At 32.2% G+C, this 25,000-nt stretch overlaps 1 protein-coding gene across 4 annotated transcripts in view; it reads left to right on the forward strand.

Annotated features, from left to right (window-relative positions):
• Positions 1 to 25,000, forward strand: part of LOC137654543 (probable cationic amino acid transporter) — an 837,555-nt gene that overhangs the window by 272,687 nt on the left and 539,868 nt on the right. For all 4 annotated transcript variants that reach the window (XM_068388280.1, XM_068388287.1, XM_068388273.1 and 1 more), the window contains exon 2: positions 79 to 1,329. In XM_068388280.1, the coding sequence (XP_068244381.1) occupies positions 1,017 to 1,329 (313 nt within the window). In that variant the 5' untranslated portion in view covers positions 79 to 1,016. The remainder of the gene's footprint in view (positions 1 to 78; positions 1,330 to 25,000) is intronic.

Here is a 25,000-nt window from a genome sequence, read left to right on the forward strand (position 1 = left end):
AATAATATTTCGCCTGTTCTCTTTTGATTTATTTATGCATGTATCATCGCATTCATATATATTTATTTCCTTTTACAGATGATGAATGTATCCAACCCACAGAGGGGAGCACTGTGGCAGAATTCCCCCTCTCAAGTTGTCACTCAAAATCGTCAATATTTTGACAATCTGGCAACTCATTTCTTGGATCCGATTTGCAAACTGGGTTAAGAAAAAAACAACGAAGTAAGTTTTGAGTATTTTTTTTTTATTATTATTATTGAAAGACTCAAAAGATTTTTAGTTACTTTTTCTTTGAACAGCCCATTTTATGTTTGCCAGTTGTGCATTGGACCTTTGTATTGTTATCTGATGTGAAGCCGACTTTTTAAATTTTGAAGTGAAAAATAGGAATCAGTTTATCATTTACGTTAAAGAAATAATATAAACTTAGAAATGATGTCATGGACGTGAATTTGCTTCTTCTGTGGAATACCTCAAAGCTGAAGGGGATTTTTCCTTTTGAATACAATTCCATTTTATCTTCCAATATAATAACTTTTTTTGTCTCTGGAATATATTTCCATTGGAAAGCAATTTGTTTGTGATGGAATGCAGAGATTAGGTTAATGCCTTCCCTGATGAAAGTGCCGTTGGGGTGAAGTCCGTATTTAGGTGCAAGAAAATTCATGGGATGTTGCGCCGTCAGTGAAAAAAAAAGGAGTGATTGAGGTGGAGAACGGAAGTGTCATTAATAAGGATAACCTCTTCGTGATTTCAATGTTATTTGTTATAGCGTTGAAGTATCTAACGGAAAAAAGATCCGGCCACGAAGAAAATTTTGTGATTCAAGAAAAATGTCAAGTAATTGTTATTAGCGGAAATAAATCCGTTCGTGATTGCAGTGTTATTTGTTAATCTGTTAATATTTGAATCAAGACACACGAGGAGATAAGTTTAGTGTTAGAAAACAACCGTGATTTCAGTGGAATTCATTATTTGATTGTGAATCTCATCTGGAAAGGAGAATCGCCACCATGACGCCCCCACTTCTGCATTCCCGGCGTCGTCAGTCCGTCTCATCTTATGCCAGGCACATTTATTCGTCTCTCGCCCGCACGCGCCCTCTGGCCCCTTCCAATCGCCGCCCAACTGGGCCCCCTGTCCCTCCTCCCGCCCCAGGAATATGGGGTGACTGCGGGCGCAGCCTTGGAATGCTTGTATATAGGAGTTTAGGTCTGTGGGCAGCGTTGGGGGTGACTTACATTATTGGCCTCGTAGCCGGGCCGATCGCCGGCCCCGCTGTGACGTCATCACTGCTGGTAGCTGCTGTGACGTCATTGCTCACAGGTAGGTTTTTCTCTTTCCAGATTATGTCCTAAGTTTTTCCTCCGTGGAGATGGCGGAAAGTTATATTTAGCTGAGATTTTTCCTTTTCCAGGATCAATTTTTGTTATATTTCATCCTGATTTTCCAACGAGTGTTGTAGCTGGTGGTAATAATGATAATAATATTAATACAGTTGTTTTATTCTTTTATTTTCTTTAATGTTCCGAGCTCAAATTGCGATTATTCTGACAGTTCCTTTGTAAGGAAAAATCCTTTTTATCATTCAAGATTAAATCTTTTTTTATTAAGTTTGGAAGTTTTACCATATTCTTGGCTGAATATTAAATCTATATTTTAATTCTTTAATCATGCAGAAGAGCTCGGCCTTAACATACTTTCTTTTATAATTGGTCTTGTAATTTCCCATAGAAATAATTATTCATAACTTGAATTATTATTATTATTATTATTATTATTATTATTATTATTATTATTATTATTATTATTATTTGTTAGTTGTTAATGACAGTCTACAGAGATTGGTGGTTTATAGTGTGAGATTCCGGGTTACATCCAGCTTTCTTAGAAATCCATCACTTTCCTCACTCTATGTGCTGTTTCAAGTAACACGCTCTTTAGCGCAATCCCTGGGACTACTACTACTACTACTACTACTACTACTACTACTACTACTACTACTACTACTACTACTACTACTACCACCTTAAGTTGCAGCCCTAGTTGGAAAAACAGAATGCTATAAGCCCAGTGGTTCCAACACCGAAAATAACCCCGTGAGAAAAGGAAATGTAACGAATGCGTTCACTTACATGTATCTTCATCTTGAACTGAGTGCCAAAGAATAGACCAGAGTGGAGGTTGATAAATTACTGTTATTTTTTATTTGAAACATTCCCCAAAGTATTGTAAGAAATGTCATATTGTTCCTATTGTTGTTTTTATGATTGTCCTCATCGTATTTAGTTACATTATTGTTACCATCACCGTTAATATCATCAATGAAATTTTCCTCTCAGCTTCCCGAAACTATTTTTGACTACTTTGGTAAATTCCACGAATAAATGCATTCATCTGAGGTGCGTGACAGGCTCCCACTATAAATTCACGAGCACAACACGGAACCAAAAATCCTTTTTTACCACCATCACGCAATTGACCTGGAAGGTCAAGGCCTTTTGTGGCTGCCTAATTGAGCCATTTTCTTCCCAATGCTTGTCGTAATTAATTGTTCCGAATCAGGTGTTTGTAATAATGGTTCAACGAATGGGTGTTTAAATTATCTTTATCGGTAGAGAAAGTGACCTTTTACTGGCTAATGGTTGTCAGTGGTAATATCTTTCGAGGACTCAAAGTCTCAATGTTTTTCAAGTCGTAGGTTGTGATGTTTTAAAAGATAGGATTTAACATTTTTATCCTATGTATGTGGTGTTTGACAGGCAAGTATGGACAGCTCCAACCATAGAACTGGTATCATTAGGATTCCCTTTTAGGGGAATGCTATTGTTTTTGGTATTATTACTATTATAAATTATTATTATTATTCTTTCCACGCGTTTTTTTTCGCAAGAAATCTGAAATTATTATCATAGGTAGCCTATGGTAATAATATGCCATAGACCCAGTTTAAGTGACCTTGACCTAATTTTCAAGGTCACGGGCTTTTAAAGGCAAAATTTGTAAAATTTGAAATTGACATTAGGCCTAAAGTATAAGCTGTATGGCTAAGGGCCTTATGGACAATGATACTGAGGTAAATCCCCAGATATTGCCCTACTTAATGCAAGTAGGTCAAGGTCAAGGTCGCTAATGGCCAAACCGGGTCAAAACAGGTTTGTTTCCGAGATCTCAAAAACTGGAAGGCCCAGAGCCCTGATCTTAGTGGCATATGATGCCCTATTTATGTATCTAAGGTTAGCTTAACTTTTGTAGCGACTGCTTAATTACTTTTTTTAATATATATTTTTTACTATTTTTGATATTGCAGAAATCGTGACTTTGGCAATTTCTCCATGAAATACTGGTTTTTTGGTCATAGCATGCTATAGTAAACTACCCCAAACATATGCATAAAACCTCCAAATCAAATGTCAAATTTGACCTTGACCCTCATTTTGACCTTGATCTTCATTTTCAAGGTCATATGGCTATTTCATGGAAAAAATTTGAGTGGGCTAAAAGTGATGTTTTGTTGTCAACACCGCCCCCAACCCCCACGTCCCATTCGCACATGCTCTTTCCGAATATGGGGTCATATTTAACTCGTGACCCTCACATGACCTTTTAAGTGCCCATTGTCTTCAAGCTCAAAGATCAATTTCTCTATATTTGTCATTTTTGCCTATGTTTTACCTCCATATACCTGCTATTATACAGATAAATTGCTTTAGAATAGTTTGTTAACAAAACTCAAAATTTAGTTAAGGGGTCATTAGGCCAATAAACCTTTACACAATATCTTTTACTGATTTACAAAAGCATTTCCACACCTATTTTCCAGGGGAATCCTCCGCCACTGTCTTTAGCCAGTCGCAGTCTAGTTATTATTATTATTATTATTATTATTATTATTATTATTATTGTTGTTGTTGTTGTTGTTGTTGTGAAGATGATGATGATGATGATAATGATGATATGATTATTATCATTATCATCATTATTATCATCATCAAAACTACAAGCCTAATTGGAAAGCAGGATGCTATAAGCCCAAGGGCTCCAACTGGGAAAAATAGTCCAGTGAGGAAAGGAAATGAGGAAATAGATAAATGAAAAGTAATAAGAAATCAACATAGAATATTTTATGAACAGTAACCACAATAAGATATTTTAAGAACAGTAACAACATTAAAACATATCTTTCATATATAAACTATAAAAAGACACTTATGTCAGCCTGTTCAACATATAAAGATTTCCTGCAAGTTTGAACTTTTGAAGTTCTACTGATTCAACTACCCGGTTAAGAAGATCATTCCACAATGGTGGCCGATGTGGTAAACGCCCCTGATTGGGGAACTCTAGACTGGCGAACGAGGCCGGCTCAAACTCGTTAGTTTCTTTGGTCGCTGCAATCTTACCATCCTTGTGAGCTAAGGATGGGTTGTTTGGAGGAAGCTATAGGTCTAGCTGCTGAGTCATCAGCAGTCATTTCCTGGCCCTCCTTGGTCCTACCTTGGGTGGAGAGGGGGCTTGGGAGCTGATCATATGTATATATGGTCAGTCTCTAGGGCATTGTCCTACTCGATATGGCAATGTTATTCCCTTGTCTCTGCCAATCATGAGCGGCCTTTAAATCTTTAAACTGGAATAAAACTTCTAGAATACTGTGTAGTATTAAGCCTCATGATGGAGAAGGGCTGACTATTAGAATTAACTGCATACTTAGTATTACGAACAGTGTGATACTGTCCGGGAAGATTTTAATGTAAAGGATGGTCGGAATCAAGGTCTATAGAATACTATAGACCTTTGTCAGAATTATGAAAAATCTTATGCAACATGCATAAAGAACTAATTGAACGACGGACCAGAGATTAATATCTAGATCAGGAAAAAGAAATTTGATAGACCGTAAGTTCCTGTCCAACAAATTAAGATAGGAATCAGCAGTTGAAGACCAGACAGGAGAACAATACTCGAAAGAAGGTAGAATGAAAGAATGAAAACACTTCTTCAGAATAGTTTGATCACCAAAAATCTTAAAAGTCTGTCGTAATAAGCCAATTTTTTGTGCATTTGAGGAAGAAACTGACCTAATGTGTTTCTCAAAAGTAAATTTTTTGTTGAGAATCGCACCTAACATTTTAAGTCATAAAGAGTTAAAGAAACATTATCAATGCTGAGATCCGGGTGTTAAGGAGCAACTGGCCTTAACCTACTTATAATCATACTTTGAGTTTTGTTTGGATTCAACTTCATGCCCCATAATTTACACCATGCACTAGTTTTAGCTACATCTCTTTTAAGACTATTGTATTAGGACTATCTTATTCTAAGGCGTTTTAACAGCGAGAATTATTCAAGGTATACTCAACGATTTGGAAGTTTAAGGCCATTAATTTTCAAATCTAATGCTGCCATATTTTCCCGTCAAATTTCCTACTTTATGTAAGTCAAAAGTATAATCTTATTGCTGGTTTTCATGATCTCCATTGCAGGACAGAAACTTTGGCATTTTTCAAATGAAGAATTAATAGAATTCTATGAGACGAAAGTCAGGCTCTTTTTTTTTAAGCGCGAAATGCAGGTGCTTCATGAGCTTAATAGATGTAATATAGTTTGGCACTACGTCCTCTGGTTTTCAAGTTAGGATGTGTGATAATCCTTCACGTTAAAGTCAACTTTAAAATTAAGAATGAACTTGGGGCTTTTGTAAAAAAAAAAAAAACGGGCAGATTATTATTATTATTATTATTATTATTATTATTATCATTGTTGTTGTTGTTGTTGTTGTTGTTGTTGTTGTTGTTAACTAAACTAAACTACAACCCTGGTTGGAAAAGCAGGTTGTAATAAACCGATGGGCTCCAACATGGAAAATAGCCCAGTGATAAAACGAAATAAGAAAAGATAAACTATACATGAGAAGTTATGAATAAAGAATATGAAATATCCTAAGATCTGTAACAAAGATATGATAAATCTGTATATATATATATATATATATATATATATATATATATATATATATAAGTATATTTGTGTGTGTGTGTGTTTGTGTGTGTAAACTGTTAAGAGAGACTTGTGTCAAACTCTTCAACTGAAAAAACATTCGTTGCAAGTTCCTGAATTTCCACCGATAACCATAAGCTTTGTATGTAAATAAATACTCTCTCTCTCTCTCTCTCTCTCTCTCTCTCTCTCTCTCTCTCTCTCTCTCTCTCTAGTAGTAGTAGTAGTAGTAGTAGTAATAGTAGTAGTAGTAGTAGTAGTAGTAGTAGTTATCTTGACCACGCTTACTTGCTTGAGAACCCGCGTTCGGTTTCCGAATGAAGTTAGGCAGTATGGGCATTTCGTCGACACCATAATGCATCTTTTGAAATAAGCAATAAATGATGTGTCAGGTGGACCGTTGATATTCATTGGATGCAACCAGTGCAGGAACTTCAGCTCAGAAGTCTAGCTTTGATCTGAAAAATAACGTGTCGCATAACTTTCTAGAGAAAAGGTCATTTAAGACTATATATATATATATATATATATATATATATATATATATATATATGTATGTATATATATATATATATATATATATATATATATATATATATATATATATATATATTTATATATACACACATATATATATATATATATATATATATATATATATATATATATAAGCTGTATGTGTATTGTGTCTGTACATTAGTTTAAATTTACTGTTCGGAAGTAAATTTGTCGTGGTCATTTTGCTGTCTCCTTGACACGTACTTACGAGATATTGATGTAATTAATTCGATGTCAAGCACTATTGTGTCTTGAGTTCAGTTATTGGAGAATTTTAATTTTTGTCTTCGGTTTTTATCGGATAAGCAAACAATAAAAATATTGCTTTACAAAACTGAATAGCCGACTTTTAATAATATTTTTTAATAACCTCTTTTATACATAACTGAACTATATGAAAGAAATAGGCTATTGGGTATCACGACCAAATGATCATCGTTGGTTTTCTGACTTTTCTCTTAAGTTTATTTAGATAGTCAACGGCATCGTATTTCATGTCAAAGCTTGTGACTTGGTAATGAAAGCCAATTTTAACCATTGCTGGTCAATTTTTGTTCAGGAATTTGTTGTTGATATATTTAAATGTGAATCGCTAACAAAGGTAAATTGGTATAGCTTTAGATGAATTTTGAACAGTAGCTACATTAGCTTCTCTCTGTGAAAGTTGATGTAATCATTATGATGAATCTTCAGTTATCTTATCAGTACATAGAAGCTTGATGTAGCTGTGCCTTACTCGATATCATATTTTCACTTACAACGTATGTTTTTTCTGAAATTTCCGGAACTTTTTATTTGCCAAACTCAATTTAGTCATACATTGCGTTTGTCAAGGAATATAGAAAAAAAAAATTTTTGATTAACTGGTTTGCATTATTTAATCCCATAAGGAAAAGAAAGGCATTGTATTATACAGATGAAACACATAGCTAGAAATTTATATGAGTCTTAACTACACACCTTGTGCTACAAACAAGAAACATTTCGTTTGATCTTCCCTGTTTCCTAAAGTTCTCAGAATACCCAGTTCCCCTCTGTAACCTTTAATCTTGTCTTCAAACTCGAGAAATTTCTTTTTCTTGTCATTATTTTTGTAAATCAAAAGTAGTATTTGAAGTTTAAACGTAAGATCTTCAAAGAAACTAATTACAAGGAGACATGCTCTTAAGCTAACAGATTATTATATATTATTGAATATAAGGCAGGTTTGGATGTAAGGTAATATATATATATATATATATATATATATATATATATATATATATATATATATATATATATACAGTATATATATATATATATATATATATATATATATATATACATATATACATACACACACACACCCACACACATATATATATATATATATATATATATATATATATATATATATATATATATATATATATCGGTATATGCTGTATATATTCGCCATTTCTCTCTTACCATGCGAGGCACTCCTGAATTGTTAGCTTTCTTTTAGTTAAAAAGCCTTTTAGGATGGAGTAGTGCGGAAACGATCTCCATAGTTGTCTGACTACCAGGTACATAATGCACGGCTCGTGTCGTTATATATACAAAGTAAGTGCTTTAAGAGTTGACGTACGAGTCGAACCTGGGACCTCTTATCCGGATGAGGAGATGAGAATACAAGTTTTTCCACTTGCTCTATATGTACTGTATATATATATATATATATATATATATATATATATATATATATATATATATATATGTATATATTTATATATATATATATGTATATATATATATATATATATATATATGTGAGTGTGTGTGTGTGTATGAATGGAAATGTTTGAATGTTTCTTATCCATGCATTATTTAACAAAAATATATGAAAATTAATTGGATATTATTTCTTGGTGGATGTAATTGTTAAGGCAGTGGTAGCTTTTATGCTTGAGTCTCTAACTGAAGCCTTAGTGATGGAATTAAAAGCACACCTAATTGTTCCGTCTCTGCACTGTAGAAATTGTTTTGCAAACACATGTTGTATATTCCTTTTAATCATGTTATATTCCAATTTGACTCTCCAAACGTCAGTGATTAAATTTGGATATGTCTACAAACGAATCTGTCACGAAACCCTGTTTAGAGGCTGATTTGTAGTGAGCAAATTGTTTATTCGTGAGGGCTGGACCCTTAGGGGGGAGTGTTAACCATCGACCAAAATCGTCATTCACAAGCTGGTAAAAAATCGTAGTCCATGGGGATCATCTCGGATACTAGAGCCAAAAAAAAGCTGTCTGGGATAGTTTGGTTCCGATGAATTCTAGAACAATGGAAACTAATTTGATTTCAATGCTTTGACGGACTGGACTGATGGAAGCGCGAGTTCGCCAATAGGCAATAATTAGTCCTCTGAAAATAATAGCAGGCTTATTTATGATGGGGATTTATCAATATTATGTTTTTATGTTTTTGGGTAAAGTTGTCTGATAATGTTAATAAACCTTTAAGCAAAAATCAGGCATTTTTATAAACTAAGTACTGGTCATCCAGAATATATATATATATATATATATATATATATATATATATATATATATATATATATATATATATATATATATATGTATATATATATATATATATATATATATATATATATATATAATATTGTGCGGTTGTTTGTATGTCGTTTTATATCTATCTATCTATATATATATATATTTATATATATATATATATATGTTATATATATATGTGTGTGTGTGTATATATATATATATATATATATATATATATATATATATATATGTATGTATATATATATATATATATATATATATATATATATTATATATATAATATTGTGCGGTTGTTTGTATGTAGTTTTATAGCTACAATGATAGAAATAATCAAGAAGGAAATTATGAGTTTGTTGTTCAAGTTACCTTTTTCAATTTATGTTTCTGCAATACACGGTATATTCAGTAAGGTCTTTAAAACGATGTAGTCTGCCATACCCCTTTCTACCCTACCTGTTCCACACAAAAGAGTATAATAGGGCTCGAAGTCTTTTTTCCTGGTAGGTATTAAACCACTTCACTAGCAATTCATAACTTCTCTAATAAATTTTGATCTTTATGTGTATGTAGTATATATGTATATAGGATTGGTAGTTAAAGCTTAACCAATCATTCGCAAAGTAGGAATAGAGATATTTGCCGCTCATATATATGCACATGTCTTTATTGTTCAAGAGATTTTGCCTTTACTCCAACAGCTTTAAAGGCAATAAACATTGAAACATTTGAACACTTATTTTTACACCGTGCTCAAGCTTTGCAGTGGCAAGTGTTACTAAATTTCCAGATGCAATCAAGATCCTAAGAAGTCATTAGGGATATTACAAATTTGTTGATATGTAAGTAAATATGTATGCGATCTTTTAGAACTGCGCATATCTTTAAGAAGGGTGTCCTGATAGACCCAAAACTCGCAGGATTTTGTTTCATTATTTTTGGGGAGGATCCCCAAAGAATGAGGGAAATGTTGTCCTGATTTTGGGAGTTTTGCCGCAGCGAAAGTATTAGCATACCGAGGCCACCGGTGTTACAGACTGCGGCCCTTTCTTAGCATGGTTGATGCCTTCGACTTTGACCATTTACATTAAATAAACGAGTTATTTATGCTGGGCAACCTGGTTTCGTATTATGTAGTTGCTGAAATACAGCAGATAGGATGTTCATATGATTCTCTCTCACTTTGAGGTAAGCAAGGGGAATGTCTTGAGGCTACGTAATTATCTCCAAAATATTAAAATTTTGATTTATTCCAAAATCTATTCACTTAATAAATAGCCCACGTTTTGTCAATTGACTTTTACTTGCATATTTATGATGTAGATAATCTCGAATCTACAATTTAGGAATTGATCTGCGTATGGTGGTTTCTTTTGAAAATTTGCCATTAATCAAATTCCGATCACCGTTAGATAATTCTTATCCATGTCTTGTAAAGGAATGCGTAGCGAATTTGTAGTTTCTTTATTATTTCCCGCTGTGATCAAGCAATTCCATTAATACATGTCGCTTACTTGCGGATGACGCGAGAGACTTGCGTACAGTACGTGAAGAAACTAGAGCAATTTTTTTTACGTTATTAATGGTAAAATCAATCATATCTCGAATTGCTTCATATGGAATTTTCTTCTTGCTAAATTGTTTATTTACGAAAATCTCTTGGAATAATATTAGATTTTCACCAAGCAATACAGCCCTTCTTAAAAAGATGCAGTATGAGATAGTGCTTCTTTAATTTGAATGTAGGTAATTATGTATGAATTCCATTAGTTCATATCAATAATTTAAAGGAATTTTCTGAGTATTGTTGGTGTTTTTTACCACAATGTTGTAATCATCCTTGCAAACAATATTGAAACGAAGTAATGATACAGTAAGTAGTTGAGAAGGCCATCAGGATGGTTAACTCTATAACACTGTAACTCTGGACTAAGGAAGAGAGTGATGAATGAAAGAGAGAAGGAAAAACAAGCACTAACTTCCCTGAAACACAGAACCACGATTTGAAAAACGGAATGTTATAAGAACTTCTTAGCTTAGTATTAGATGGAAAGAAAAGACTAACGTGACCTCTGATTTCCACTTAATTGTTCCATGATAGAAATTCAACAAATATATAACTCTCTACCTCTCCACTCGTATCTGTTACTGAAAATGGTAGTTTTATACCACAGCAAAATGCTTTTCAAATATTTAATGATGAAATTTGGGTAGTGGGAGTGGGTGAAAGATTATCAATTATGAAGTAAATGGTTTTGTTTGCCGTAATATTTTAATTAAGAAGCGCCATAACAATGAGAATGCTAAACTTTTTGTAATCTTTTCAATCAAACACTTATTTTTCAATGTGTGTGTTTTGGGTGAACTACTGTAGTATACCTGCCAGTTGTCCCCAAGTATTATTAAGGCTATTTATTGTAATCTAGTGTACCGGAGTCATAAAAATTGACGTCTAAATATTTAGGTAGATATGCACATACGCACGCAGATTCAACCCTTCCCACTATAATCCGCTGATTCGGTAATTTGTGGGAGAGTGTGGGTTTCGAGTGTACCTCTCTGGGTACCTCTTATCACCAGGGTATAACTAGTACCTATCCCCCCTGAGCGGTCCAATAAATGAAAAATGGTTTTAATCCACTATTATCGCTTCTAAAGACGTCACGCATCTGTTTTGAGAAAATTTTTTTGTCTTGCATTTTATCAAATGTGGCTTCCATTAACAGTTTCCTACCTTTTTTTGGATTTTCTTTCATAGTTTCAGTTCGTTTTCTTTTTATTAATTTTCTCAGGCTACATCTCTTCTCTTTGACGGACTGGTTACGTGGATCGTTTCCAAATGGGATAGTTTCTAGGATTTCTTCCAACTATCCAAATTTTCGTGAAAATAAAAACTTTCAGAATGACCCCCCCTCTCTCTCTCTCTCTCTCTCTCTCTTTTTCTCTCTCTCTCTCTCTCTCCTCTCTCTCTCTCTCTCTCTCTCTCTCTCTCTCTCTTTAAAGGGGTCAGCGCATAGCAGACGGTCGACTATAGCCCCCCTGACACTTGCACGCATTCGTGGCACGCACTGGCACGCATTGATGCGCGAACTCGCGTGAACGAGCCGTGAAAATGTCGTGAACAGTGCGGAAACTCGCGTGCCAGAGCGTACCAATGCGTGCCATGCGGGCCCAAAACTTTGAAATGTTTAAAGTTTGTGGCACGCATTGGCACGCACTAAATGGCCGTGAACGATGCGCCAACTGGAGTGAACTGGAGTGAACAGTGAGGGAACTGGCGTGAACTGGAGTGAACTGGAGTGAACGATGCGGGAAGTGGCGTGAACTTTATAATGAAGAGAAACAAAAAGGAAACGAAAATATTAATGAAAAGGAAAGAAAAATAAACCTAGTAAATTTTTATATTTGCTGTTTTAATGTGAAAAAAAAATGATATCTTATTTCAAACTATTTCTATAACTTTATAATGAAGAGAAACAAAAAGGAAACGAAAAAATTAATGAAAAGGAAAGAAAAATAAACCTAATAAATTTTTATATTTGCTGTTTTAATGTGAAACAAATTATATCTTAAAAATTCAAACTATTTCTATAACTTTATAATGAAGAGAAACAAAAAGGAAACGAAAAAATTAATGAAAAGGAAAGAAAAATAAGCCTAATAAATTTTCATATTTGCTGTTTTAATGTGAAAAAAAATTATATCTTATTTCAAACTATTTTTATAACTTTATAATGAAGAGAAACAAAAAGGAAACGAAAAAATTAATGAAAAGGAAAGAAAAATAAACCTAATAAATTTTTATATTTGCTGTTTTAATGTGAAAAAAAAATTATATCTTATTTCAAACTATTTTTATAACTTTATAATGAAGAGAAACAAAAGGGAAACGAAAAAATTAATGAAAAGGAAAGAAAAATAAACTTAATAAATTTTTATATTTGCTGTTTGAATGTAAAAATAAAATGATGTCTTATTACAAACTATTTCTATAACTTTATAATGAAGAGAAACATAAAGGAAACGAAAAAATTAATGAAAAGGAAAGAAAAATAAACCTAATAATTGTTTATATTTGCTGTTTGAATGTAAATATAAAATGATGTCTTATTTCATGCACACACTTATTTTCCTCTATTACCAATCAAGACCCAAAACTTTTGTTTTGAATAAAAATGAACTGAAAAATAAACCCAAGAAATTTTTAAGTTTGCTGTTTGAATGTAAAAATAAAATGATGTTTTATTTCATCAACATACTTATTCTTCTTTATTACCTTAAAATGAAGGGCAAAACAAATTTTTTCTGTTTGCAGTTTTAATGTAAAAATAAAATGATTTCTTATTTCAACACACTTTTTTCTCTATTACCTTAAAATCAACAGCCTAAAAACTTTTCATGTTTGCTGCTTTTAATGTTAAAATAAAATGCTTTCTTAATACTTGTACATATTTCATGTCTGCTATTTATATGTAAATCAAATGCTTTTTTATTGAAACTAAAATAAAGGGCAACAAAAAATACAAACGAAAAAGATACGTTTCTTCTCCTCAATGCAATGGTGTCTCTGACAGAAAGCATTGTTGTCTCTTCCGAACCCAATCCAAGAATGTCCTCGGGTTGGAGAAGCCCCGTTTTTATATGGAGTGGCCAATTCGTGAACTGGCGTGAACTGGCGTGACCAATGCGGAAACGATGCGGAATGATGAGTGAACTCGCGTGAACGTGTCGTGAACGATGCGCGAACTACGCGTGCCAATTCGTGCCATCGCGTGAACGTCGCGTGAACGTCGCGTGAACGATGCGCGAACTGGAGTGAACTGGTCGTGAACAGTGCGCGAAAAACACCAGTGCGTGCCAAAAAGTGGCACGCACTGGCGCGCATCAATGCGTGCCAGTGCGTGGCAAAAATGCGCGCAAGTGTCAGGCAGGCTTAAGGCCTTCTTAGTAAGACAATGGTTAAGAAGTTTGGTTACATTATTTAAAAGTACAAGAAGATTACTTAGATGTCAGTGCGATGTTTCCCATCGTTACTTAATCTCTAGAAATTAATCCCATATATTTGATCTAATTTTCAACCTTTTGTTTTATGAAATGATGATCTATATATATATATATATATATATATATATATATATATATATATATATATATATATATATATGTATATATGTATATATATATGTATATATATATATATATATATATATATATATATATATATATATATATATGTGTGTGTGTGTGTGTGTGTATGTATGTATACAGGAATTCATATAATATACAGAAAATTACAAAGCTTCACGTGATATCTTACAGAACCATTCTTAAAATTAGCGACTTTATTAGTCATTTTAAAGCTTCTCCGTGATAAAATTATTATAATTCTTTTCCTAAACCCCCCCCCCCCCACACACACACATTAATGAGGATTGGTAACTTAATATTTGAAAGTAAATTTTAATTTGGTAGTTGTGTGCTCTGTAGAGTTAGTTATTTTAATGTCTGATCTTGGTTTGATAACAAAGGTTCATTAATGTATTTTTACGTGCATTATACAGAGGATATTCTAAACATTCAGAGGTATTTAAAAAATGACGTAAAGACTTGTCCTCCGTAATAACTTTCTCCTATTCCCAGTCTTTGGTATCTGCAAGTTAATTAGGTGATACGAGTATCTACAGAGGCCAGAAATCTTGCATATTCTTCGAGGGAGACTTTCAAGACGCATTTCTTTCCCTGTCACATCCCTCATTTTGCAGTAGCTAAATTCATACACATATTTTTGTACTAACTATATATGTACTATGAAATATACATGACATTTACGTGGAGAGGAGACTTGGACGCTCACCTTGTTCGCCAAGCTCAAAGAACTTCGTAGTAATTATCTAAAGTTTTTCGACAGTTATTATTATTATTATTATTATTATTATTATTATTATTATTATTATTATTATTATTATTACTACTACTACTACTACTACTACTACTTGCTAAGCTACAACCCTAGTTGGAAAAGCGGGATGCTATAAGCCCAAGGGCTCCAACAGGGAAAATGGCCCGTTGAGGAAAAGAAATAAAGAAAAACTACACGAAAAGTACAAAACCAATCAATCTTTTATATATAAACAAAAAAATTCAAAACAACCGGAGGATAGAAACGTCAAAATAAAGTTAGGAAGAGAAACAAGATAGAATAATATTAGGTTTGAGGTGCTGATCTTTCGTTGAATTTAACAATAATCTATTTGGCCTTTATTAGGAATTTGAGAAACTTCGGTGAACTGTATTGGTTATGTCTTTTTCTCATTATCAAACTTCCATTGTGCATGACATCCCCCCCCCCCCCATCACCAAAGAAAAAGAATTTTAGTCCCGTAAGAATGGTGGTTGAAATACCTTAAATTGAGGTGTTTGACCTTAATGATAAATTCATTATAATAACAATAATCGTAATGAGCAATAAGTGATAGGTAGAGACTGGGATATATGACAAGAATGGGGTGAAATGGAAACTTGGTGCAATAATAGATTTACAGAATGCAAATAAGGAGGAAAGAGTTGATTAGGAAAGAGGATTTTTTTATTGAGATCATAATGATGGTGAACCTTTTCACCTTGTATGTGGGCATGGATTTAATTCTGCTGATACGGGTAGTGGACAATGTTGAAAGCAAGATGACGTGTGATGTTTAGAATTTATTTGTTACTGAAAGTCATTTTGCTATTAATATTGGCATGACAATACACTTTATTATTTGTGATTTTGCTTAAAAGAAATTATTTCAAATTAATTAAATGATATAACCCGATGGAATGTAAAATTGAGCACATATTTTACAGAGATATTAGGTGTAACATAGTTTTTTAAAAGTTTTATATTTGTAGCTTTATTAGATCGTAAATCATTCCTAAGGTATGAAAGTCCCTTTCATTAAAATCTCCTTATTTATTGTTCTATAGAAAAATTTCGGGAACCGAGTTTCAATATAACGATAATGAATATAGTAATAAAAACAATGATAATAATAAGCAATACAAATTAACTATACAATTTTACCACTAAAGCACAATAGCTGATAAAGAATAGATAGTAATAAAACGCATCCCTTGCAGTACTAGAGTTTAATTAAATAAAGCATAATATGTTGACTTTAGTAGAACGGATATTGCTTTGTAAGCTGTTACTAGTTGGAGGGCATAATGAAATGATATTGTATTTCTTGTTGTTTATGCAATGGCTGCTTATGCCAATGATGGCAGATTGTCTATTTTCTCTTACGGCTTGTTGCTTTCGTTGATTTGCCTTTAATTTGAAGTTTTTTTTTTTTTTTTTTGTAGAATAAAGGTGGATTGTTTGATACATACATACATGGATATACACATATACTATTGAAAACTGGTAATTGGAATGTAAGAACCATGATTGATTGATTGATTGATATCAGATTGGGAAGTTACAGCTAGTGGAGAACGAATCTATGAAATATAGTATGGATATCTTGGCCCTAAGTGAAACACGTTGTAAGGGGATTGTTAAGGAGATCTTACACCAAGGATATATATATATATATATATATATATATATATATATATATATATATATTATATATATATTATATATATATATATATTATATATATATTATATATATATAATATGTATATATATATATTATATATATATAATATGTATATATTCAGGAAGAATAGATGTAGTTAGAAGAGAAGGGGTACGAATGATGTTAACACCAGGAGCAGAAAAGGCATCAACAGAGTAGTGATAGTGAGATGTAAATAGTAGGTTGTTACTTGCAAAGTTTAAATCAAAGCCAGTGCAATATGAGTATTATAGTTTGCTATGCACCAACAAATGATTCCCCTGAAGAAAGGAAAGATTACTACTATGAAGAAGTGCAGAGTGTAATAGATCTTAGCGAAGTTGCAAATGAAAATGGGGCACACTTTATAAGTTTTTGTTCAACAGACAATCTTTTTATCGGAGGTACTCTTTTCCAGCAAAAAAGCATCCACAAATATGCATAGACTTCACCCTGTTCCAGTTACAATAATCAAATAGAGCATGTAGCAGTTAATAAATAGAGAAGGAGGACTCTGAGAAATGTAAGCTGTAGAGGTGCAGATATTGGTAGTGACGACCAGATCCTCATTGCTGCACTGAAATTAAAACTGAAATCACCCAACAGAAATGTAGATAGAATACCTAGGTTCCATACAACTAAGCTTCTAGAGGATGAGCACAGAGAAACCTTTGCAATTGAATGTAGTAATCGATTTGTAGTCTTAGAGACTTTAAGAGACGAAGAACAGACAGTTAATGAAGAATGGTATGATATTAACAACATACATCGGTTATTTGGTAGTGAAGTCTTAGGACATGCAGATAAATACAGAAATTGATTGTTGAAAGTTTTAGAGGAAGTGATAAAAATTACAAGATAGAGCAAGCTAAGTATTCCAATATTGATAGTGAGGTCAAAAGAAAAACCAGGTATGACTGGAGAGAATATTTAGACAGGAAAGCAGATGAGGCTGACAAAGCTATGAATTCAGGGAAAGGTTATGGTGTAATAATTGCTCATAGAATTATTAAATCTCTACGGGAGCAAAGGAGAAGCAGCATATACCCATCAAAAAGAGAGATGGATCTGTTATAGTAACAGCAGATGAAGAAAGGCAACGTTGGTTGGAGCACTTTAGTGAGGTCATGTATAGAAGATATGAAGGAAATAATTTGATTGATGTACCTGAAGCTGAGAAAGACCTTGATGTGCCCATGAATGAATTTAGTGTTTGAAGTTGAAGGTATCATTAAAAATCGAAACAGATGAAAATCCCCTGGATACGATGGAATAACTACCGAGATGTTATTGGCCGAAAATGAAGTGACACTCAGATTACTTACAAGATTATTTTGTAGAATGTGGCGTATAGAGGCAAAGCCTGATGAATGGGAGCTAAGAGTGTTGGTGAAAATGGCAAATAAGGATATCTGACCTTTTGGAATAATTACTGAGGCATAACACTTACGTCAGTTATCATGAAAATATATAGTATGCTCATTCGAAAGACACTAGAGAGAAAGATTGATGACATGCTGAGAAATGAACAAGTAGGATTTATAAAAGGTCTAAGTTGTACTGACCAAATTTTAATTTTAGGATATGGGGTACAACAATGTGTAGAATATAGAAATCCACTTTTGATGGCATTTATGAACTGAAAAAGCCTTTGCTAGCGTGACCAGCCAATTTTTTGGAGATTCCTGCGTTATGAAGGAGTTCCTCCTCATAGATTTTGTAATGCATAAAACAGTTTGGGATGGTGGAGAATGACTGAACTGGATTGGTAACAGGAAATTAGCTGACCTAGAGCATGTTGATGACGCTGTCCTTATTAGCAGAATGCCACAGGACTTGCAAAGCTTGCGCACCAGAATGCATGAAATATCACATGAAGTTGGACTCGAGATAAATAAAAGAAAGAGACATAGATGATGAGATGTAATATGCAATGGAAGATGAAATATCATTAGAGGGAGAAAGATTTAATGAGGTGGAATCATTTAAATATTTAGGAACTCTGATCTCTAATGCAGGGTCTTTAGAATTTGAGTTTAGTGAAAGATTAAAAAACTAACAAATCAGACATTGGCTAGGTTAAGTAAAATGTGGAGATTAAATCGCCTAAATTGCATATAAAGATCAGGCTATATATCAGTTTAGTGGGGTCGGTGTTACTGTATGGACATGAATCGTGATATAACACTGAAACAATGTCCAACAGATTTTGTAGATTTGAGAATAAAGCCCCCAGAAGAATATTGGGAGTTAAATGGCAGGACAAGATTAGAAATAAAACTATAAGAGAGGTTACTCGAGTGCCATATGTGGATGAGATCACAGTGAGGGGTAGATGGAGATGGTTTGGGTATGCTCTCAGCACTCCCCAAGGGAGATCAGTTCACCTTTCAACTGGGCTCCACAAGGCACTAGAAGAGTTGGAAGACCAAGGCCTACATGACAGGGGCATTGCAGCGGGAAGTAGGCGATGATGATTGGAGAAGTATTGATTTAAAAGCTCAAGGTAGAGACGACTGGCGAAATCTAACAGAGGCCCTTTGCATTAATAGGCGTGGGAGGAGGTGATGATGATGATATATATATATATATATATATATATATATATATATATATATGTATATATATATATATATCCACCCCGATATGTATGTATATATATATAATTTAAAAACTAGGGCATCAAACCATGATATATAATATATATATATATATATATATATATATATATATATATATATATATATATATATATATATATATATATATATATATATATATATATATACATGCATATATATACATATATATATGTATGTATATATATACATATATATACATATATATATATATATATATATATATATATATATATATATATATATTATATATATATATATTTCCTCATGGTTTTACTTTCGATGCCTAGACAAGATTGCTTTCAAATGACCCCCACCAGACAGACTAATAAAGAAAAGGAGGCATCATTGTGTGTGCTTCTAAAACTTTTCAGTATTTATCGTCCTGAGCCAGCCTTTCCTCTCCTACTATAAGGCTGTCTAAGAGGTCCTTCGAAAAAGTCAACAATGACTTCTCATCGATGGCTCTCGATACGTACGACGGCCTCCAATGGGCTGTATTATATGTTGAGAATAGCCCAAGTTAGACCAACTATTTTTATCACTTAGACACGAATTGTATTGCGAAACTTGAATGCGAGGATAAAATTTCTTTTTCGGTTTTTGAAAGTGAAACAATCTTTTACGTGAATTGTGGATATAGACTTCATACGTGATAAGCATAATGAAAGGTTAACTTAGTCGAATTATTCGAAAATAGGGATTTTGTTCTTGAAAATTGATGTTACAATTGACATATATATATATATATATATATATATATATATATATATATATAGATGTATATATATTATATTACGGCTGGCAAATTACATAAACTCCCGAGTTCTAAACTCACCTGTTTATTTTTACATGACCCTGTTACACTTGAATAATACCCGAGCTCTGAGAAAATTATGCAACTCCCAGACGACAATATATAAAAACACTGAATATCCAAAGGTGTCTTGCATACACTTAAAACAAAACTGGGTAATTATATTACTTTATCTATTCAAAAAACAACCTCTTACTTTAATACTTAGTCAGGGATTACGAGGAGAGCTCTGTTAAGAAATAATGGTGACCGAAAAAATACACACTTTACAAAAATTAATGTATTTTGTAAAAAGTTACAACACTAATGCAATAAGGATTGTCACCAAAATTAAATTACTCTCAATATTAAATCTGAACAAAAGCCTTAGACTAAATAAGAAAATATTACACTTAAAATTATATAATTACTTGTTTCACTGAAAATTAAATTTTACACAAATATTTAATCTTGATAACTAATGAATATAGTTAACACTTTAGCACTGAGTAAATACTAAATGAAATTTACATAATTGTAACTGATACACGTACGTGTTTTGGCTCACACGAGATTTCCGAACAGATAAGCAGAATAAATACACTACACTTTTAACCCAAACTCACAGTGCCAGTTACAAACATTTATGTTAAACAAGTATCTACATTGATACAATACACTTTTAGTATTATTTAATTGCTTTATCAACGTTTGAACACACTACACAAGATATACGTTGGATAAAAATCATTAATCACGTTTGACTGGGCTCTTACAAAGGGACAGGCTGGATCTCTTTTGTTGCTTATGCATTCCTGGGGCCGTATATATATTGATGTAATACTTCTAGATTATTCTAAATAGATCATTATCGTAGATTGGGGGCAAGGCCTTACGGCGTAAGGTTGCCAACGAGAAAATTGAACAGGGGAACAAACCTTGATCGCGAGGTAACACAATCTCAGCTAACTCTGCCCACCTACCCCTCGAAACATTAAAAAAAAGAGTAAATTTATTTCTAGAAATTTCATGAACTTTCTAACCGCATGGAAATATAAGCATGATGTAATACCTCGTAAACATGGTGTAAGCCCTTGTGTTCATACCTTGTATGTGTCTTACACCACACCTAATTGAGACTTCGTAACAATATATGTGAAATAAATGGTTAATTCTGGAAAAAAACGTAAATTTACATATACTGATTTGAATGAAAAATACAATTATATGAACGACGAAAGTCTTACGTAATTTACATACAATTACTTGACCCTACATATGAGGAACTCACCTTACGAGCTGGCTATATACCTCTTAAATACACAAATGAAATACATGAATAAAATATTTACTCTATACTAGACCAGCTTTGTAAGTATATATTTATATATATGTATATATATATATATATTTATATATATATATATATATTATATGTGTGCATGTATACATATATATGTATATAAATACACACGCAAATATTTATACACAATATATATATATGTATATATATACAGTATATATATATATATATATATATATATATATATATATTATATATATATACAGTTTATATATATATATATATATTTTATATATGTATATATATATAAATATTGCAAGCATACAACATGCACACACACAAATATATGTATATATATACATATATACATATATATATATATATATATATATATATATATATATATATATACATGTATATATATTACATATGTGTGTATATATATGTAGAGTATATATACACATGTCTTTGTGTAATATATATGCATGTATAAATACATATATATCTATCTATGTGTGTAAATTTATATATATATATATATACATACATTATATGTGTGTATATTCTGTATATGTACTGTTTATATATATATGTATGTATATATATACATACATATATATATATATATATATATATATACTCACACAGATATGCAGTGAACCGCAAGGAAAAGGAAAATATTGAGTGTTTTATTGTATTTGGTCATCACGTGTTACTGTGAATTTTACTCGTATATGTATGTGTGATATATATATATATATATATATATATATATATATATATATATGTATGTGTGATATATATATATATATATATATATATATATATATATATATGTGTGTGTGTGTGTGTGTGTGTGTAAAAAGTGTTGTGAAAATCACTTATGTATAATTTGAAGATACTTTGAACTATGATAAGAAACCCAACGTCCGGTGAAAAGGCCATGCTATAGAAAACTTGGTCCAATCGATAATGATTCACTGAACGTCGTCATTCCATTGGTATTTCGTTTTGAGTCCATTTTTCAAGGCCACTGTTAAGGTGGAGTGGGTTCTTGCGTTCATTTACTTGATTGAAAGAAATTTGTGTTGAAATTTTTTTTATAAAGTATGCAAAATATTTTTATATGATTTACTGTATATATATGTAGGTAATAAATATCTATCCATATATCTATCTATCTATCTAGCTATATATGTATATATATATATATATTATATATATGTATATATATATACATATATATATACATATATATATACATATATATATATATATATACATACATATATATACATATATATAAATGTATATTATCATTGTCGTTAATTTAATATTATAAATATTATTAATATTGTTATTATTAGCAGCCAAACTACAACCATAATTAGAATAGAAAATGCTACAAGCTCAGAAACTTCAACAGGGAAATCAGCCGAGTTCAGAAACGAAATGTAAAAGTGACAAAAGTATTATAATTGAGAAATAAAAGGAAATGTAATAAGATCATAATTGTATAAAGTGTTGAACCTGTTGTTCACTTAAAAGAGAATTTAGTCCGCATAATTGAGAGGTGTATCCCTTCTAGTTTGTTAAAATTCTGAGTGAAAGACAAACCCTGGATTAATGATGATTGTAGAGAAACTTATTTGGTGAACTAAGAGGCCTATCATCATTGAAAGGATAACAGATCAGATTTTATTTAGAATAACGATAAGTAGCTAAGAGTTTTGGTCAGAGAGTTTATGTTTTAACTGAAAAGGAATACAATTTTATTAGGTACAACCCAGGAACATAATTGGTGGGCTACCCTTAAATCTGCACTCTTTAGACATAACAGTTCCCCCTTTACTTAAATCATATGGCTCTGTCATTCACTACCCAAAACAAAAGGAAACCTTTTGGGTGATGTTTTTGACAGTAAGCAAAGTATTGAGAAAGTCATTCTTTCATTCCTTTTTTTTTTTTTTTTAGGCTAAACTAACTAGTTTTAGCTTTTTGGTCCCATGAACCTGAACACTCTTGATGGACTTTTAATTCTTATGGATGTGTAGACCCAAATAGTATTTTTTATTTGTTTTTATAAAGATTGGTAATTTCTTAGCTCAAGTCTATTTTTTTCTGTAAGCTAGCAATAAGGTTGGTGCATTGGTAGTGTTACTTCATTACCTCTGCCAACGAAGTTGGAAGGAGGTTATGATTTACCCCCTGTTTGTGTGAGTTTTTTTGCTTGTTTGTGAATAGCTATCTGGTCACAATCTTTAATCTTAGAATAATGAAACTTGCAAGCATTAACTGTTATTTAAAAAGCTGTAAATTGATAAATTTTGGAAGGTCAAAGTTAACGGTCAAGGTCACGGTCAAGCAAAATGTGCAATTCACGTAATCAGTCTTAAGCTTGGACATCGTTGTCATAGAGACTTCAAACTTGGTTCATATTGGACTGTATAAAAATCCACAGCAATTAATACATGTTAAGGTTGAAGGTAAAGGTCAAGTCCAAGGTCAAGGTCAAGCAAAAGGTCAAATTCCGATCATCAACTATACTTGCAGGGATTTTAAACTGTTATGTAAAGAGCTGGAAATTGTTAAATTTTGGAAGGTCAAAAGGCAAGGTCATGGACGAGCTAGACGTTTATATCACATAATCGAGCATAATTTTGGACATCCTTGTCACAGAGACTTCGAACTTGGTTCATATTTTGAGAGTATGAAAATCAACGACAGATAATACATGTTAAGGTCGATATTTTCTGAGATGTTTATTTGTAAAAAAAAAAAAATTTATTCCTTGACATTTTGATTATAGTATTGAACTAAATTCCCTATGGTTTTTATCGTTCAAGAATTAAACAGAAATTTCTTTCTTTGAAAAGTGCATTTGCATCCCGAATCTAGTTATACGGAAATTGATTTAAAGAATCTTGTGATCTACATAGTATTTGTACCACCATATGTTATTTTTTTCTCTTTGTTATGTATGAAGTTAAACGTTATAGTCTATTTGATATCTTCCTTTTCGTCCAAAAAGTGCAAACTGAGTAATTTAATTAGCGATAGTGAACGCTGTTCAAAAGAGAGACCTCCCTATATTTTACGAGTTCTCATTGCGGGAGATTCTCTTCCTAGCAATAACCTCCTCCTCCTCCTCCTCCTCCTCCTCCTCCAGCCACGACTCTCCTCAAAGGTATAAGTTCAACTTATTTTGTCTATGTTTCTATTTTCTATTAGGAATTAATAATTCGCATCAAATTTTGATGTTAAGAGCTATAATTTACTCTTTGAGTAACATTACAATTTTTTTGAAAATATACGCATAAGTGTATCTAAGGATGTGTGGAATGCATCAAGTGAGCTCCCTTTATTTCATATGGGATTTTTTTTTTTTTTTACAACCATCTCGGGTTGTGAGCTTACTGCCGGAACAGAATAAACTCGTAAGCGAGGTACTACTGTATGTGTAGATATTTAAATATATATATATATATATATATATATATATATATATATATATATATATATATTTGTGTCAGTGTGAGTGATTTA

This window comes from Palaemon carinicauda, chromosome 1 (assembly GCF_036898095.1).
Source record: "Palaemon carinicauda isolate YSFRI2023 chromosome 1, ASM3689809v2, whole genome shotgun sequence".
In the NCBI taxonomy this organism is placed as follows: domain Eukaryota; kingdom Metazoa; phylum Arthropoda; class Malacostraca; order Decapoda; family Palaemonidae; genus Palaemon; species Palaemon carinicauda.